The 19,154-nt window shown below is 42.7% G+C and overlaps 1 protein-coding gene across 1 annotated transcript in view; it reads right to left on the bottom strand.

Moving 5' to 3' along the window:
• The window catches only part of RSU1 (Ras suppressor protein 1), a 231,162-nt gene that overhangs the window by 177,701 nt on the left and 34,307 nt on the right, over positions 1–19,154 (bottom strand). Inside the window, exons 3-4 of the mRNA XM_023223116.1 lie at positions 19,019–19,069; positions 1,860–1,980 (exon numbers count right to left, since the gene is read on the bottom strand). Of these exons, the coding sequence (XP_023078884.1) occupies positions 1,860–1,980; positions 19,019–19,069 (172 nt within the window). The remainder of the gene's footprint in view (positions 1–1,859; positions 1,981–19,018; positions 19,070–19,154) is intronic.

The following is a 19,154-nucleotide window of genomic DNA, read 5'->3' as shown; positions in this document are numbered from 1 at the left end:
CTCCCTCCTTTTAACTTCACTTTCTCTCAGACATAAGAATAAAGGCTGCCCATGGATCTTACAAAGTTGGTCTCTAAGCCCAAGTGAACTTCAAAATAATGTGTCTGACCAAACTCCTTGTGGAAAGAATAAACTAAAAATCACTCCATGAATGAGATTTTTTTCGTGACTGCTTCCTATTAAATTGGTAAATATGGCTAGACGCAGTGGCTCATGCCTGTAATCCCAGAGCTTTGGAAGGCCGAGGCAGGTGGATCATAAAGTCAAGAGGTTGAGACCATCCTGGCCAATATGGTGAAACCCCATTTCTACTAAAAACACAAAAATCAGCTGGGCATGGTGGCACGTGCCTGTAGTCCCAGCTACTCGGGAGGCTGAGGCAGGAGACTCGCTTGAACCCAGGAGGTGGAGGTTGTAGCGAGCTAAGACCGCCTGGTAACACAGCAAGACTCTGTCTCAAAAAAAAAAAAAAAAAAAAAAAAACTGGCGACTACCTGGCCAGCATCTATTGCCACTCCACGTCAATCACTAACTTAACCAGAGCATTTAGTGGCTACAATTTAATGAATATATGGCTTTGCACAGAGGCTGAAGCATGAATGGTCAGTTTCATCTGATAGCTGCGCCAGTGAAGATGGAATTCTGATGCCACGGTTCCAGTTGGGGTCTACGGATGTATTCGTCTGTTCTCCCATTGCTATAAAGGAATGCCTGAGGCTGGGGAACTTACAAAAAAAGAGGTTTAACTGACTCATGGTTCTACCGGCTGTATAGGAAGCGTGGCAGCAGCTGCTTGTGGGGAAGCCTCAGGGAGCTTTTACTCATGGTGGAAGGCAACGCAGAAGCACGTATATTACATGGCAGGAGCAGGAGAGCATGGCGGGGGAGGTGCTACACACTTTTAAACAACCAGATCTCACAATAACTCACTCACTATCATAAGGACAGTACCAAGAGGGGATGGTGCTAACCCATTCACGAGAGCTCCGCCCGCCCCCATGATCTAATCACCTCCCACCAGGCCCCAACTCCAACACCAGGCATTACAATTCCACATGAGATTTGGTGGGGACACAGACCCAAACCATATCAATGGAGTCTGAAGGAGCACTTAGACCCAGAACCATGGGGTTCTCTTCCCAGCTTGGCCACTAACCTCAGAGGTGACCAGGAGCCAGGCCCTTAACCCCTTTGAAAAGGCTTAGCTTCCTCTGTGTACAATGAAAGCACTAAAACCTGCCCTCCCTACCTCACAAATGTTGAGAGGGTCAAGTGCTGCAAAGTAATACACAAAAACAGGTTATCATTATTATTATTTACTGCTCCCTGGTTCTGCAACCTCAGCTGAATCAAAACTCCTCTCTTCACCTTTGCATCAACAAAGACAGAGGATTTTCACCTCTCCACTACAGAGAATTGCAAAAATGAATGAAGCATCATTAGGGAAAATATTCTTCCCTCCATGGCACAAAGGTGCTTTGTAAACTATTCCTATTTAACACAGAGAGAAAAAAAAAAATCAACCATATTACCATTTGTCTGCCAGTTCATGCAATGCAAATAAGTCCCTTCTTGGTCAACAGAACTGAGATAAAATTTTACTGGACACAAAATACAGTAAAAATTTAACGTCCTTATTGTGCCAACAATTAGCTTCTCAATTAGCTCTCAAATACTCACTGATGTATGCCACTGAAAGGAGATATTAAAACAATAAAATTTGTTTAAGACCCAAAACATAAAAAGAAATTAGAGATCCATTTCTGTGCAATAATATAAAAATAATACCTCCCTTGGCCCTACCCGGCACACCCCTTCCACTCACTCCCTCTCCGCCCTTCCCCTCCACTGAGACTCACCCGAGGTTCAGGTGTTTGAGTTTTTGAAGGCTGCTGATCTGTGTGGGCAGCTCTTCGATCTGGTTATTAAAAAAGTTGAGCACTTCCAAATTCTTCAGTTCTGCGATGTTGGGTGGCACCGCTATGGAAACAAAAATGCTCAGGGTGAATCTGGGGACGGAACTCCTAGAAAGGGATGGCAGCGGCACGTTTTGTTTTCCTTTCAAAGCAAAGAAAGATTATAACTCCAAAAGGACCGTCGAATTCACCTACCGGTCTTATCTATTTTGTACAGGTTTTTCATAAGCAGTCGCTCACTTCTGAGTGGCCGCTGAAACGCTTCCTTGTATCTGATTAGCTGAGTGCCTGGCATAGTGTGTTTCACATGGGCAATGACGGGGGCAACAGAGCCAAGATGCACAAAAGAGAATTTCTGTACCATAAACAGCCTTTAAAAATACTGTGAAGCATACATACTTATGGTTGTCACATAGGATCTTGTAAGTGCAACTGTTGTTGTTTTTTTTTCTTTCAGTTTTCTTGCATTGCCACCAGAAGCAAGATGGCGACCTCCAAATCCCTTCCGCGGTGGTGTACACTGAAGCTGCTTAAATAACCCAGTATCTGAAGGGCTGTCCTCTTAACATTGCATTAATAACAATATAAGCTCCATTTTAAATGATGAAATATTCGACCTCCCTAGTTTCTGATTTTGGCCTCTGGAGTAATGTATCTTGATCAATAACACACACACACATACACACACACAAAGGTTACATCAGATTAGCAACAGATCGATACACTGGTATTATATAGAAATACAAAAAGTCAACTCAGTAGCATGCTATGAATTCTAGTATGCAGATCCAAGGTGAAAATCAGCCATTAGAGATCTGAAAGGTTCCTCCTTCCCCAGCATATATACACTTGAAAATACAAATGTAAAAGCCAAAGGCATCTTCATCTCAAAAGCACAAACTATAAATTGGTAGCAGAAGGAGTTTCCATAGACTGTAATTCATCTATCCTATTTGCTATTCAGTCTTTCTACAAACATTTCTGTGGGTGATAAGCTTGGCCATGGTTCACATAAACTCTGATACCAAGACTATCCAGGTAACTAAGAACATGAACAGGGGCCTGGAGCCCAGCCCAAGAAAGCGTGATGTCTCTCATCAGTCAGTTTACTTCCTATTCCATCTGCTTCCTCCAGGGGTGCCCCAGGAGGCCGGGAAACTAACCTGCTTCCTGCAGTCAGACCTAAACTCAGACCCAGGAGGACCTGTGATTTGAACCACCACAAAGGTGTGTGTAAAATGCCAAATGTACATCTGAAATATTTAAGCAGTTAGCCATTTCAAGAAGACCAGTTGATAACTACCAGGGGAACAAAAGTAGAGGGACAGGCACTTTGCTCATTTCTGAAATGTCTAAGGTATCACTGGCTATTCTTTTAGAGGTAAGGCTTGGTGAAAGGTAAAAGAGATGCTTTCACTGGAAGAACGGACTGTGAAGAATACAGATTACGCTGAACTGGGGCACATGGGCAGGGAGCGGTGGTCTAGTGAGCAGCCCCTGGGTGAGCTCCTGAAGCGGCTGTTGAGAAAAGAACAGGTTTTCATCAGGTAATCTAGACAGCTCGAAGTTCCTCCAGAACCCTCCCTCTTGGATACCTGCAGGAATGCAAGCGAACCCTACCTGTACAATGTGGCTGCAAATGTACGTTCTTTCTTAGGTGCACAGTCCATGGAACACTTCTGTGCAAATGAATGATATTCACTGTGTGTAAGCAATTACCAAGAAAATCACTGGGGCCAGGAGCACTGGCTCACACCTGTAACCCAGCACTTTAGGAGGCCGAGGTGGGTGAATTACCTGAGGTCAGGAGTTCGAGACTAGCCTGACCAACATGGTGAAACCCCGACTCTACTAAAAATACAAAAATTAGCTGGGCATGGTGGCAGACGCCTGTAATCCCAGCTACTTGGGAAGCTGAGGCAGGAGAATCGCTTGAACCTGGGAGGCAGAGGTTGCAGTAAGCCAAGATCATGCCATTACCCTCCAGCCTAGGTGACAAGAGTGAAAGTATCTAGAGAAGAGAAGAGAAGACTGGCCTGGCACAGTAGCTCACTCCTGTAATCCCAGCACTCTGGGAAGCCGAGGCAGGAGGATCACCTGAGGTCAGGAGTTTCAGACCAGCCTGGCCGACATAGTGAAACCCCATCTCTACAAAAAAAAAAAAAGAAAGAAAGAAATAAAAAATTAGCTGGGCATGGTGTCGCACGCCTGTAGTCACAGCTACTCGGGAAGCTGATGAGGCAGGAGAATCGCTTGAACCTGGGAGGCAAAGGTTGCAGTGAGCTGAGATCACACCATTATGCTCTAGCCTGGGCAACAACAGTGAAACTCTATGTCAAAAAAAAAAAAAAGAGAAGAAAAGAAAATCACCAGGCTGTGCCTTCTGGGTCACTGGGATGTCATCTTCTCCCCTGAGATCATGAAGAATAGACAGTACAGCTGCCCACAGACCTCATCCCTCCCCTGTCCACCCTCCAGCTACCACTAAGCCTTCATCTGATTAGTTCAAAGAGCACATTCATCTGATTAGTTTGAAGAGCAATAACGAAAGTTAGCGAAACCAGGAGATGATGATGGATCTCAATTTAGCCACAAACCAAGAATAATGCAGCCAGAATTACTGCTGTCTTCCCGAAGTTATTCTGCCAATGCAATTAAATGCTGGTCTAAAGGTATCGCCTTTTTGACAGGATGAGAGATTATTTCACTCTCCTTGCTAAATCAGTCCAATTTAAAACCACAAATTATGCTAAATGTGATTTAGGGCTTTGTTTTGTGAACGCAAACAATAACCCCATATTCAATTTACAAAACCTCTCCCAGCCTTTTGGTGAGCATGTGAATTTTTTGTTTAAGACTCCATTCAAGCTAGGTGAGGAAAAAAAATAATACACAGCTAATATTCTCCTTAAATATACAGAAATTTTTTTAACTGCCAGCCACAGTGAAAATCTAAAGAAATTAACATGCAGACCCTTCTGGATGGGATGGTATTCGCTCTCTGAACCAGTATTTAGAGAAGGCTGATTAGGTGCACAGTGCCATACTTTGCACACACAGCATCTCAATACTCTGGGGATAAAGTAGAAGAGGCACGTTATTTAAAGAAAGTAAGTTACAAAAGACACAGTATCAAAGTCAATCAACTGAAACAGGCCTAGTGCTTGGAAAATAAACTACTCGCAACCAAACTCTCCAGAAAAAATAACCCAGTTAGCAATACGAATTGTGCCATGACTACATCCTATACATACGGGGCGGGAACAATTTTAGCTATTCCAAAAAGACCACTGCAATATTTTACCAAAATATTCTATTGGAATTTTCTAGATATCTATAGGACGTATGAGCAAGAAGCATTTTAAAACCTAACAGTGTGCATCAGTGTATTTCTTATGTCTTTGAAATGACCCTTTTTCATCAATCTGTCCAGCTTCTAATCTATCACCCCAGCTGACCTATGACACCAAAGGAACTAAAGAGCAACCTGGTCCCTGACCCTACAGTGCTGTGTGTGCCCTCACTCAACTCATAACCTCTCTGGGCCTCCGTAAAATAAGAAGGCTGGACTATGACCATTTCCCAGGTCTCTTCCACCTCGTGTTAACATTCTAGGATTCTAAGAGGAGATGGATTATGAAAATCAATGATATGGCTTTAAATAACTCAACAAATGGGGCCCTCAATTAGGAAGCGTAGTCATGTAGAACTTTGCTTCTGACAGAGAATTGAGTATCATTTTCTGCCTAGCCAAAGATGGTTGCTTTAATTTTGAGACTTCAGTTGCTAGGTTTGGGGAAACAGTCCCAAAGGACTCAGATATCCCTCTGGCCCCTCAATGTCACATTCCGCTCTAGCCGCAGGGTCACAGGACTGCTGGGGACGCTCTCGTCCCAGAGCCTCTGCTCATGTTTTGGAAAGGTGACAAGGATGTGGTCACATCACCCCAGAGACTAATCTCAAAGTTTCTTCTGGGCTTTGCAGCAGTTCCGCCTAACATACCCGCCATGACCTTTTTTCCTTCAGGTCCTCCTAAACTGAACCTCCTAAACAGGTGATTCAAGAGTTTTGTCCATCTCATGTGCCAGCCCAGACTTGGCAATTCAGCACCCCCGTCTCCACCAGCACAGTTTCTGGAAGGTTCCACAAGCAGCCCAAAGTGCCCAAAGGGCTCATTCACTTCTCTTTGGCCGGAAGCACCTCCACTTTGCTGGACAGGCTGGAGAAACCAAAGTCCATCTGTGTGAAATACTGACACCCCTTTCTGAGCAACAGCTTTACTCCTAAAAGGACATGTATCTACGGCCATCAGTTATATCTGCAACAGGCATGAGCCACCCGGTACTGCACCATTGATGCATATTCACAAAATCAACAATCAATCAGCTCAAGAATAGGCTTCCCCCAACCGGCCAGCAGCCCGCAAACTGTCTCCCCTCCACAGGAAGAATCAAGATCACCTACTGTTATAACAACTGCAGTTTCAATTCTGTTGAATTGAGTAAGGAAGATTCTGCTCTATGATCTAAAATTAATAATTCCACAACTACAACTTAAAGCATTTTAGGAGTTTACACAATAATAATTAGCCGGGTATGTTCTGGGTCTGGGCTATCTGATGGACAGCCACTAGCTATATGCAGCTGTTTGAATTTAAACTTAGATTAATCAAAATTAAATAAAATGATGAATGCTACTGTTGGTCACAGCAGCACCATTTCAAGAGCTCGACAGCCACATGTGGTGGCTAGTGGCTCCACTACTGCACGGCAGGGATACTGACCATTTCCATCACTGCAGAACGTTCTGTTACACAGCCCCGCCCGATAGCAGTGGGTCTCAAACCACAGAGACATCAGAACCACCGGAGGGCTTGTTAAAACACAGATGGAGGGGTATCCCGGAGTTTCTGATTCAGTAGGTCGGGGTAAAGCCTGAGACTCTGAATTTCCAACAGCTTCCCAGGGGATGCCGATGTCGCTGGTCTGGGAACCATATTTTGGCTCAGAAAACTTTCAATTCATTGGCAGCATCACCATTATCAATCCAACACATTCGTCCCTTACCCCATGCGATACTGCAGTGAGTATAATCATCAATCTGATCCAAATGAACATGCCTCTTGAGCCTGGGGATTGATGACAAGTGAAACAAATGATACTCTAAGTAGCTAACACGTTCATCGTGGATGCCACCATCAAACCCCTTCTAGTCAACTTCTGCCTCCTCACGCAGGATTTTATGGTGAGATCAGTATTAAGATGCACAACTCTCCAGAGGAGAAAAGCCTTGAATTCCCTAGCACACGGAATTAAGTCACTCAGTGGCAAATTCATCATGACCAAGGGTAGTCATACAAAGAGATGTCACCTGGTCTACTGCTCGGCTTCAAAACACTGAGCCCTAACGGCAGGATGCTGGGTGGTACAGACAGATTAGGGTGCAGCTGATATGGGGGTTTTTTGAGCAAAACCATCTTGTGGCCCTTGAGGCAAAAAAACAAAGCTGCAAGGAACGACAGACTCTGGGAGCAGCAGGCGCCACGCAAAAACATAAGGACAGGAGCTCTGCCTGGGTGCAGCCCACGGGAGGGTCAGGGGGTCACACTTTGGTCTTTAGAGCCATATGGTTACCAGCGACAGCCAGGTCCTCTTCAGCTCCAGAAGGGCAGCACTAGACCCTGCACCATGCTAACGCACACCCACGGCTGCCAGGAAGCCAGAAGCTGCTCCGAACACAGGGCGCTTTCCATCCGCACCACAGGCATGAAATCTGGAGGTGACCTCCACCCACCATCTCCACCAAACCTCTGGGGAGTTGGGGGCTGCACTACACCCAATTGTTTTTGCAGAAGCACCAAAGGATGTTTTTAGAGCTGGTGATTCCTGAGCTAGGGCTGGCCCAGGGCATGAAAGCCAGGGGACCCAGCCTCTTTGAAAGAAGTAAACTGATAGCTCAACCTCTGCCTCCAGTGACGGACTGTGAATTACAGCAAGGGAAGAAGAGGAGGACTTAGGGCAGATACTTCGTGTGAGGCAACTGCTGACAGCCAGGACCAGGACGGCAGGTGGCAAAGGGGCATGCCCACCCTTGTGCTGCAATGCAGGCAACATTACTGTCTCGTGCCCATTTCCAGGATGCAAAAGTGCCACCCACCCTGAGGCCAAAGAGTCCCCAAATAAACCACATGGCATGAGTCACAGCAAAATGAAACCGAGTAGCACTGCTTCTAAAAACCTGACATATTGCTATTAAAAAAAAAAGGGGGGGGAGGTTTTTGTCTGTTGTTATAACAAATGAAAATGCCTGGGCAGATGTTCACAATGTCATATATTTCTACAGCTTTTTTTTTTATAAAGCATAGAAGGACAGAGGATGGTAGAGAATATTAAAATTAGCTTGTAAGATAACTTAGCATATTACATTACTACAACCAAGTTACTAGAAAAATTACTAAAAACTTCCTTGCCCCAGCATTTGATGAATATGATACCGAAAAACAAGTGCCCCCCTTTGGCCTGAATGAAGCAAGGGAGGAAAAAAACCAAATTAGCAGAAACTCGCTGAAATATGATTTGGGGCATCCATGGTCAAAGTAAAAGCACAGCCTTTTTAATCTCTAGCCATAATAACTGGAGAACATGAGCCCATTCATAGCACAGAGGTGGCGTCTAGACTAATTATATACATGCCGATTCTTTCAGCAAATCATAGTTCTCAATGCCATTTTAATAGTTACACATAAAGAAGAATCTTCTCATTCTCGCGTAGGAATAATTACACTTCAGCACTTTACATGCAAAAAAAAAAAAAAGGTCATTTGCAGTTATAGTGATTAATTACCTTTGTTTTCTGGCCCAAAACACAAGGTGGATGATAATGAACTAATTACATATGACCATAAGAGTTTGATGTTCAAAAGTATACTAATGATAACTGGCTTCACAGATTTTATGGGACTTCCCCCAAAGCAGCTATTAAAGCAGTGAATTACAGTAGTTCTAGGTTATTTAAAAACATAAAGTTTATGAAACAGTAAAGCAAATTCTCATTTAAAAGGTTCTACATGTTCCTCAAGGTAAACATAAAATAGCAAAATATCTAAGCAACTACCCCAAGAAAGGCCAACGTCCTCCAAATATTATTGGCTTTATAAATAACAATGGTGATGTACTTTTGGTTAATAAACAACAAGTATTTACTGAGGACCTGTGCTCCAAAGCACATGTTCAGTCTATGCTATTACGAGCCGCCTCAGGATTCTATAGCCTAAGTCATTTTAGTAAACAAAAATATCCCCTGCCTTAACTCACCGCAACACAATGGTCCTACTCTTTCAGCAGCAATGTGAAAAATCAGTTACATGAAAATAAGAGGAAAAAAGGTATAAGCAAGTAATAAGGTTGATTTTAGAGTATAAAGCCAAACATGCAAAAATATATGTTCCTGAGCTATAGAAAGTGTGTATGCCTAACCAAACCAATTTCCTAAAAAGCTGACAAGCATGAACTTCTTCTCCTCTGAGGATGTAAAAATTAGTTAATGCCCGAATCTTGTGTTAACTCCCAAAGCATCTTCAGGAGGACGTACGCACTCTGAATTCTTGCAGGAACACCGCTTCTAAATTGCACTCCAGTTCTGACGCGCTACCCCTCCAGCAAAGCCATACATCAATAAAGAGCTTTAACTGGGGAGCTGGGAGGGAGAAGCAGCGCTGAGAGGAAAGCAAATGGCATTCAGTGGCCTGGGGAGGAAGTGACATCCAGCGAAGGGTAAGAAAACGAAGGGTAGGAAAAATGCCCAGGAAATTCCAAAACACTGGAAAGACAGAGAAGGAGAATGTGGGGGGGGAAAAAAAAAAAAAAAAAAAAAAAAAACTTCAATCCATCAGTGGAGAAAAGCAAGCTCAGTATTATAAAAGGAGTGCTCTAGGCTCTTTCAGATGAGTACATGCCTTTACTATGTATAATATAAATGAATGTATATCTACACATAAGTCTGGATTATTAACATTACAAGGTAGACAGTAAGCAAGTCACATTCTATCTCGTACTCTCTTACATGCACACAGGAAAAGCACGTTTTGCCATTAGTTTCTGTCTTCTTTTACAATTAAGAATTAATCTAGGCTGGGTGCAGTGGCTCACACCTGTAATCCCAGCACTTTGGGAGGCCCAGGTGGGTGGATTGCTTGAGCCGAGGAGTTTCGGACCAGCCTGGGCAACAGGGCCAAATCCCACCTCTACAAAAAATTAGCTTGGTATGGTGGTGCATGCCTGTAGTCCTAGCTAGTCAGGAGGCTGAGGTGGGAATATCACATGAGCCTGGAGGTTAAGGCTGTGGTGAGCCAAGACTGCACCACTGCACTCCAGCCTGGGTGACAAAGTGAGACCCTGTCTCAAAAATAAATAAATAAATAAAAACAACAACAACAAAAACCGGAATTAAGCCATCAAGAGGCCACAACTGGACTGCTTCTCTTCCTACCGGACCTTATGTTTGGGGTCAGTGCATGAAGAGGGCAAGAAGGGGAGGGGAAGGAAGAGGCCCAGGGCTAGGAAAATCCACCAAATCCACATGAGAGCTTTGATCACTCCCCGCGAACTAACACAGCTATGGCTTTTAACCTTAGGAATTCTCCCTGTTCTGCTATTGGAACGAGTAAGGACCCAGAGCCACAGGAATGCTTCGTCCATGGAGCTCCTAGATTGACCTGATGGGACGTCAAGCGCACACACACATCACTTGCAGAGATAGCAGGGGACACGGTGGAGCAGCCACTTGGAAGCCGTACAGAAAGCTCCACTGCCGCCTCGTTCTGGTCACTTCACCGCTTTACACCTGTCTCCTCCACGTGATACAGAGTGGCGGGGTCAACAAACTCACTCTTTCCTCTTTCACTTCCTGCTGAAGTTATCACATAGGTGTTGTTCTTGATGGTCCCACAGGCTGTGGGGCGCCTGGTATTTCTTTCCGCACAGTGCTGGTTCAGCTGGATGAAAAGGAGGGCTTCACAGAGAAAGATGAGTATTCATCTCAACTTTCTGAAGGATAAGCCAAAGTCAGAGACAGGGGTAGGAACATCAGTTTTTAAAAAAAAAAAAATCAGGAGACTAGAACAAAGAATAGATGGGCAGGGGAAAAAAGCTCAAGAAACAGCAAAAACATTAGACAAAAGAGGGTTCAGACTGAAAACAGCAAAACGCAAGGTCAGTGAGTTTGTTAACTGGTTATCAATTGTATTTGAGCGGTTTTGGCCTGCGAGGCTGACTGATGAACAGAAAGAAAAATGGAAATGGGGAGGGTATTCTGTTAAAAAAAAAAAAAAATGTGCACATGCCCACACGCACGTTCTGTTCAAGCCTGGGAGCTCCAGGATTACAAATTCTTATTTAACAAAATGTAAATTTGAGCAGAGTAATAAGGTGGCACTTAACATTTTTTAAGAAGCCATCAAGAATGAGTTCTGTGATGCATTAAAAATCATCGGAAGTTTTATACAAATCTCCAAGAAGCATCTCCTTTAAGAAAGAGCATTGCTAGGCCGAGGCAGGCAGATTGTTTGAGGCCAGGAGTTCAAGACCAGCCTGGCCAACATGGTGAAACCCGTCTCTACTAAAAACAAAACCTAGCTGGGCGTGGCAGGGCACACCTGTAGTCCCAGCTACTAGGGAGGCTGAGGCAGAAGAATCGCTTGAACCTGGGAGATGGAGGTTGCAGTGAGCCGAAATCACGCCACCGCATTCCAACCTGGGTGACAGAGTGAGACCCTGTCTCAAACAAACAAAAAAATAACATCACTATGTCCACACTGCATGCAATCATGCTAGTGTTATCGTCATCCGATTCTGGAGTTTCTAAATCTGAGCTCTGTGGACCTCTAAAGAATTCAAGGATGAACACAATGGGATCCACAAGCCTCTGGTGAAATTACAACCATCACGTGCACTTCTCTACGGATCAGGGTTGTAGTTTTCACTCTATTATTTAAAAAGATCAGTGATTTAAGAAAAGTTACGAAGGCTGGGCACAGGGGCTCACAGTGGCCTATATTTCCGGTACTTTTGGAGGCCAAGGCAGGAGGACCCCTTGAGCCCAGGAGTTTGAGTCCAGCCTGGGCAAATTAGCCAGGCGTGGTGGTGCACATCCATCTAGGAGGCTTGCTTGAGCCCAGGAGTTTCAGGTTACAGTGAGCTAGGATTGTGCCACTGTACTCCAGCCTGGGTGATAAAAACACTACCTCTAAAAAATAAAAACATAAAAAAAAAGAAGAGATGCTCTACAAGAATGTATGTACCTAAGTATCGCACCTCTTAGTATATCTCCTCTATCATTCTGCACACATACTCCCATGTACACACACACCAAGTGATTTAGGAGAGAGTGTATCAACTGAAAATCTATGTAGAATATTTTGCTGTTAAATCAATTCTGTTTGATAGACATTCTATCATCAATAGCAAAAGAAACCTTTTTCAGGATCAGCCCCACACATGGGCTAATTATGAGTTGGAAAGTGACAGGCTTACACTCCCCCGTCTTATTTTCTCCACAGCCTGCCACCGTTCTGAAGTTCTCACGATTGGGGTGGTTCCATTTAAAAATATATTGTGGAGGAATTCACATGTTAGCTAGCTTCCACTTAGCACAGAACAGGACCTCAAGAAAAAGGATTCTGGAACAGGTACATTTTGGTTGGTAGGCCTGACAACAAAGAGAACAGGGGGTGGGGGGTGGCCACAGTCTACAAGCTGAGGACAGATAAGATTCCATTGGGAGGACATTTCTTCGACTTCATTCGCTGGCCTTGGCCGCACTGGTCCCGGGTCCCTGGGTCAACAGACCCTCCCACAGGATGACCTCAGGTGCTCACTCAATAAAGCCAAAAACAGCAACGCGTGCCCAACTGCCAGTCATATTTTTATGGTAACCTCACTACCAGTACCATCAGATAGATACTGTTTAATTAATAGCCGTTGGAGTCAAAGATCCTATGCAAATTTTTTTTAACTCTCATCTTTTAATGATAGCACAGAAGTGAACTGATAAATGTGCAGTAATTTAAAAAATAAGTTATTGATCAAAGCCTCTGTATTATAAGTACATTTACACTCTGTTAAAATGCAAACAGCAAGTTGTTTTGATACTGTCACAGGATAAATTTATGACACAGAGACCATTTATTTTACATATTCCCCCCTCATGGTTTAATTTCATACAAGCCATGCACAAGAACTTTTGCATAAAGCAAGACAAATAATCTATGAAGGATGGAATAACTACAGACTCAAGAACAGCAAGGTCTGAGAAGAGCAGTGAAGGTCACCCTCAGGAATTCAGTTAGTTCTTCTCAATCATCCCAACAATCTATTATGTCTGTATAAAAAGGTTTCAATGTATTATGCTGTTTAAAAACTGCTAAATTTTCTCCATTATAATTGGATCTACAGATTTTAAGAACGCAGCATTTTCATGTGAAATATGCTGCTTAATTTGTTTATAATATGACTTATGGTAGATAAAATATACATCTGCATAAAATTTATAAGTATTAAGTTCTATGTACTTAGAATATTATCTTCGATATATTGAAACCACCAAAGAAGGTATCTTAGTATTTCTTGTTTGCTATAATTATAAATTCGTACATAAGCTATAACTAATAGGAAATAGTGTATATTTTTTAAAAACCCATATTTTGCCATAAAACTTAGGTTTACTACCTGCCTAGCCATTTCCGATGCATTAAATGATGAGATATGATCACAGTGAAGATCTGAAATTGTAGGCAAAACTGCCAATCTCTCAGGAAAAGGCTTTACATGGCAGTTTAAAGTTCAAAGTATAAAACTAAACAATTATATTCAGAGACCCACACTTTTGAAAGGTTTTACATAGATGTCAGCTCCTCAATGTTTGCACAGAGTAAAAAGATATCCTTGGTTATTTCTTGCACAAAATGATGAATGTCTAATCCTCAACACAGAGGGGTCACAAACTTTGAAAAAAAACCTACTGCCATATTTAAGGTGCTTGCAAGGTTTACATATGGGTTTTGCTGTTGGAATAAAATTATTTTTAAAACTTAAGGAAAACTTCACTTAAAAAAGTAAGGTCCGGAGCTTGTTTTATCACTGGTACAGAATGCAATTCATTTCCTGATGCACATTCATTTTATATTCTCCCCAACACAACGGAATTGAGCAGTATGCGAATCAGCATAAATATGCACAAAATACACATTTTCCTGATTTTTATAGTTATTTTTGAATTAAAATCTGGTTACATATATAAATACTTCAAACTTTCTTCTGCAGGTTTAAAAAAAAAAAAAAACTCACATATGCCCAATACAAAATACTACGTAAAGCAGTATAATTCTTTCAATGTAAGGATATTGGAGGAAAAAAAATGTTTCTAATTTGAGAAAGTAGCCATAATAAACAGCAAATAATGATACGTGAAACTGAGTATGTTCGTGGTAGAAGAAAAACAAAAAACACAGCACACCTCCTTCTATAAGGATTTACCTTAAATACGGTAAAAACTGCACTGTGTAAGCAGCAATAGCAACACGCCCTGTGGTGCAGGGTGGGACAGCCTGCAAAAAATTTATTCTGACAACAAAGTTGGTTTCTAATCTTTAGGTACAAAACCTGGAGGAGACATATGTGTCTCAACAGTGACCTCTAGTGGACAAGTCTTAAAATGGTTGTCCCCAAAAGAAATTCCTTTTTAAAAACAAAAAAAAAAAAAACAGTAGGGAAGCATTTACAAAGCTCACACTTCCAAACACCAGAAAACCTGGGAATTGGATTAAGGAGCAGACTAAAAAAGACTCAGCTGACAGTGGCTTGAAAGGGAGGGTAACCCCAGAGGCCAGGGGCAGGAAGGAAAAGCAAAGAAACACAGGAAGATGACCTTTGGCAACATTGCTGTCTTCCCACGCATCTGAGTGGTCATGATACCAGTTTCCCTGGCTGCGAGTCCTCTGTGTGCCTGAGTAACACACATCACAGCCCATCATTCTTAGCTCTATGATTGTAAAGATGAGACAGCCATCATTTACTCGACATAAGATCATATATCTTTTTTTTTTTTTTTTTTTTTTTTTTTGAGCTAAGATCTTGCTCTGTCACCCAGGTTGGAGTGCTAGTAGTATAATCATAGCTCACTGCACCCCCAAACTCCTGGGCTGAAGTGGTCCTCCCATTACAGCCTCCAGAGTAACTGGGACTACACGGGTGCACCACCATGCCTGGCTCATTTTTTAAGAGATGGAATCTTGCTATGTTGCCCAGGCTGAAGGTCATGTATCTTTAGAGCATTCATGCTCTACCATGTTTGAAATTAGCACACAATGAGTAAGAAACTGAAGTCTGTGACGGCCGCATCTACTCAAGTCCCCATATCAGTTCATCCCAAAGAAACCGTCTGGTCCCAATGTTCCCCACTTTCTCTCCAGCCAGCGGTTTCCTCTCTGCCCTTCCCTGTCATTCATATACCTCCTGGGAGCAGTGAACACTCGGTTTATACAGGGAAGCCACTAAGTGCCCAGCCACAGGCATTCAGGAAGAATATGAAATGATTCCTGCTTCCACAAAAGCTTACCATCTATTTGGACAGAGAGAAAAACACAAAGCAAGAGAAGACAGGGAATGCCATGCTGGAGTTAAAGAGTCTACATGCAAGAGAGTTTGGGGAGGAAAGGCTTCAAATGGGCCAGAGCACCAGGGGGCCCCAGGGAGAGGATGGGGAGAGGCTGGTAGAGAGGAGGAGGGAGGACGAGAGGCAGGCAGGAGTAGACCCTGGGCCCAGAGGCAGGGCTATGGGGGGGACAGAAGATGATAGATCTTCCTAGAGCAGCATATGAAGAGGAGAGGCTGGCATGGGATGTGGGGCAGATTAGAGCAGTTTCTGAAAGGCAGAGAGAGAGAGCAGGTGCACAAGAGCGAGCCAGCCTTCTGCCAGGTGCGTACTACATCACAGGCAGGTGCTCAAAGAAAGCAGTGTTTCCAAAAGGATCTTTAATCTGAAACTCTTCCCATTGGGCCAGGATGGCTTTGCATTCTGACTTTGCCAATGACTTTGTTGCGTTCAAAGTCAGTACCTGCCCATTCATAGCAAAAAGACGGAAGAAAAAAATTCACTTGCAACTATTCTTCCTGTCTCCTTAAATATATCATGCATATGTACATATCTAGGAAAGTTGCTACAGACAGATTGATTAATTCCCCCGCTGACTTCAAAAACCCATCAATGCTGCCCCAAGCCCCCAGGTTTAAATTTAAATAGTGTCACCATAACAGTCTTGAAGCAATAGCAGCAATTAGCTTGACAATACATAAATATTTTTATGAACTGCAGTACTGAAAAGTTCAGGAATTTCTGCTCCCAAATTCTTGAGGAATTTCAGAATCACAGATGTCACTTTCAGCTTCCCTGTGGCCTCACTTTTACTGCCCTGGGTGGACTTGTCAAGGCCAAAACCACTGGCAAGAAAAGGGAAGTCAACCCCTTGCCACACTGTTTCAATAACCCTGCAGATCTTGTCAGTGGAGTCAACAGTGTCCCCAAATCAATGTCCCAGTTTGAGTAAACCATTCATTCCTTCCATGAGCACATAAGTGGAAATGTCAGAGAACGGTGTAACTGGCATACCAAGAGAAAAACACGAATACTTTTGCAAGATAAAAGCAGTGCCGGGTGAGGGGGTGGGGGAGTTATCTTTTGAGTCCCTGTGGTTTTAATGTGGCGTTGTCAGCTGGTCCCTATTAAAAACAACAGAAAGTGAAAGACACTGATTACCATAAAAAGTGACAGCAGGGTGTGCCTAGCCACTTACATTTAATGCATATTTATATTTCCATCAAATGGACATATTTACTATAAACACTTGAAAAACCACAGCAAAGTCATTCATTTAAATGCCAGAAAAATAGTAAAGGATGCAAATTTGACCTTACTGAAACAGATCGGGTGTCACTGATACTACTCAGGATGGCTTGAAACAGAATTTACCAAGACCATTAATTAGAGTTTACTGGATTAGGTCAAAAGTGTCTCAAATGGAGTGAAGAAAAGGAAAAAAAAAACGGGCAAGGCAGAAGAAACATAAAGTTTAGATTCTTTCATAGTCAGTCTCCTGAATGGCCAACACAATGTAACTCCACATATAAATATGCCCCTCGAAATTAATCTAATAGTATAATACCTGGAGGAAGAAACTGATCCATTGACCCCTGTAAAAAGAAATAAACTACAAATGATCTGAAAGATGTTTTCAAAGACGAGATCAATGAATGATTTAATAGAAATAAAGGTTTTGCTTTCTTACTGTTGGGGACAGGGTCTCCCTCTGTTGCCCAGGCTGCAGTGCAGTGTCATCATCCGGTTCACTGCAGCCTCGACCTACTGGGATCAGCCTCTTGAGTAGCTGGGACCACAGGTGCACCCACCATGTCCAGCTAATTTTTTGATTTTTGGTAGAGATGGGGGCCTCGGTATGTTGCCTTGGCTGGTCTCAAACTCCTAGGTTCAAACAATTCTCCTACGTCAGCCTTCCTAAGTGCTGGGATTACAGGCATGAGTCACTGATCCTGGCCAGTTTTGCTTTCTTGTGTAAACTGGTTTGCACAAGATAAGCGAAACAAGATATCATTGTTATAACAATGATAAGCTTAGCAATTAAGAAATACTTTAATAAACCACACAACAGAGCATGTCAGTTATTACTGCTCACAAATCTTGGAGGACTTAGGAATCATGTGGCCCACCCTTCAAAACAAACCACGAATCCCTTCTGAACTGAGAATCCGGTCACTGTGGACCACGAGACCACGTCCCAGTAAAACGATGGAACCGGCAATAAAGTATCTGTTACAACAATGACCACACAAGATTTGTAGGTCTCATTTTTGGCTTCTGTGGCCACCACTACTTAAGTGGACAACTGTGTCATCACTCTGCCTTTGCCTTACAAATATGCGCTTTGGCTAACAATGAACTAATCCGCTTGTTTCCTGCGCATGAGGGGACCTCATTGCCACTCTTAATTCTCAATAATCAACAGCTCCGTGCTTCAAGCTGTATATAACACACATACACACATAAATTCACGACATAAATCCCTCAACATGACATTCTGCTCAATTTCACTGGACTCGGAAAGCTCCTTAACAAATTCTTGCCACATGATTAGAAAATCATTCAAGTCTGCAGGAAAAATGGCAAGCAAAGAGAACTGACAGTCAATTAGGAACGGGAAAGGAGCATGAGTCCCTGCCATTAAAATCTTTAAAGCCAGTGCTCTATGAAGAAAATGGCCCATCATGCACACAAGATATTCATACAAAAACAGGCATTCATCCTACTGTATGCTAAGCAGATACTTCTGTGGGGCTCTATGGATGCCCAGCAGAATTTTTCTTTTGGGGAAGTCAGACTCAAAAATTTTAAAAAATACAGATGTAAAGGTATATCATGTATACAATTTTGCATCTTTTCCCCCATTAAGCAGGGACAGAAAGTGTATTGAACAGTTAAACCTTTTCCTTTTGAGGAGGAAATATAAATGAAAACGAAGAACTCGTTCTAATCATTTCAAGTTTTCAATGCTTTCAAGTCAGTTTTTCTCATGAAATGCTCACTAATGGTCTGGCAGTTCAGGTCACCACAGCATTTACTATCTCTGAATGGAACCACTTAGAGAAACAATGCCATTTTTTTTCTCTTTGGTTTATAAACAGGATAAGAAAGAATCATCAGGCCAGGCGCCATGGCTCATGCCTGTCATCCCAGCACTTTGGGAGGCCAAGGCAGGAGGATCACTTGAGCCCAGGAGTTCAGGACCAACCTGGGTAACACAGTGAGACCCTGTCTCAAAAAAAAAAAGAAAGAAAAGAAAAGAATCTTCAAAGTAGAGCTAACTACAAAAGGACAAAATACAAGACGACAATATTCTCATCTTAGTGCTACCAAAATAAGGTTTCTGCAAAAAATCATTTGTCATTAGTTTCTTCCAAGGAAACAATAACAGACTCAGCAGTGCCATAGGATTACCTAAATGTCAGAAACTGTAAAAAATGAGAAACATCACTTACTTGTTAACTTGTTATGGCTGAGGACCAGTTGTGTGATATGGGATAAGGTAACTAAAAAAGAAAAAAAAAAAAGTCAGGTCAGTAAATGTATCGCTGTATTCGGATTCTACGTGTACTCCTACAAAGCAAACGGCAA

Source organism: Piliocolobus tephrosceles, chromosome 9, assembly GCF_002776525.5.
Source record: "Piliocolobus tephrosceles isolate RC106 chromosome 9, ASM277652v3, whole genome shotgun sequence".
NCBI classification, from domain to species: domain Eukaryota; kingdom Metazoa; phylum Chordata; class Mammalia; order Primates; family Cercopithecidae; genus Piliocolobus; species Piliocolobus tephrosceles.
The sequence above is the reverse complement of the archived record's forward strand: the minus strand, read 5'-3'. Positions and strand labels throughout refer to the sequence as shown.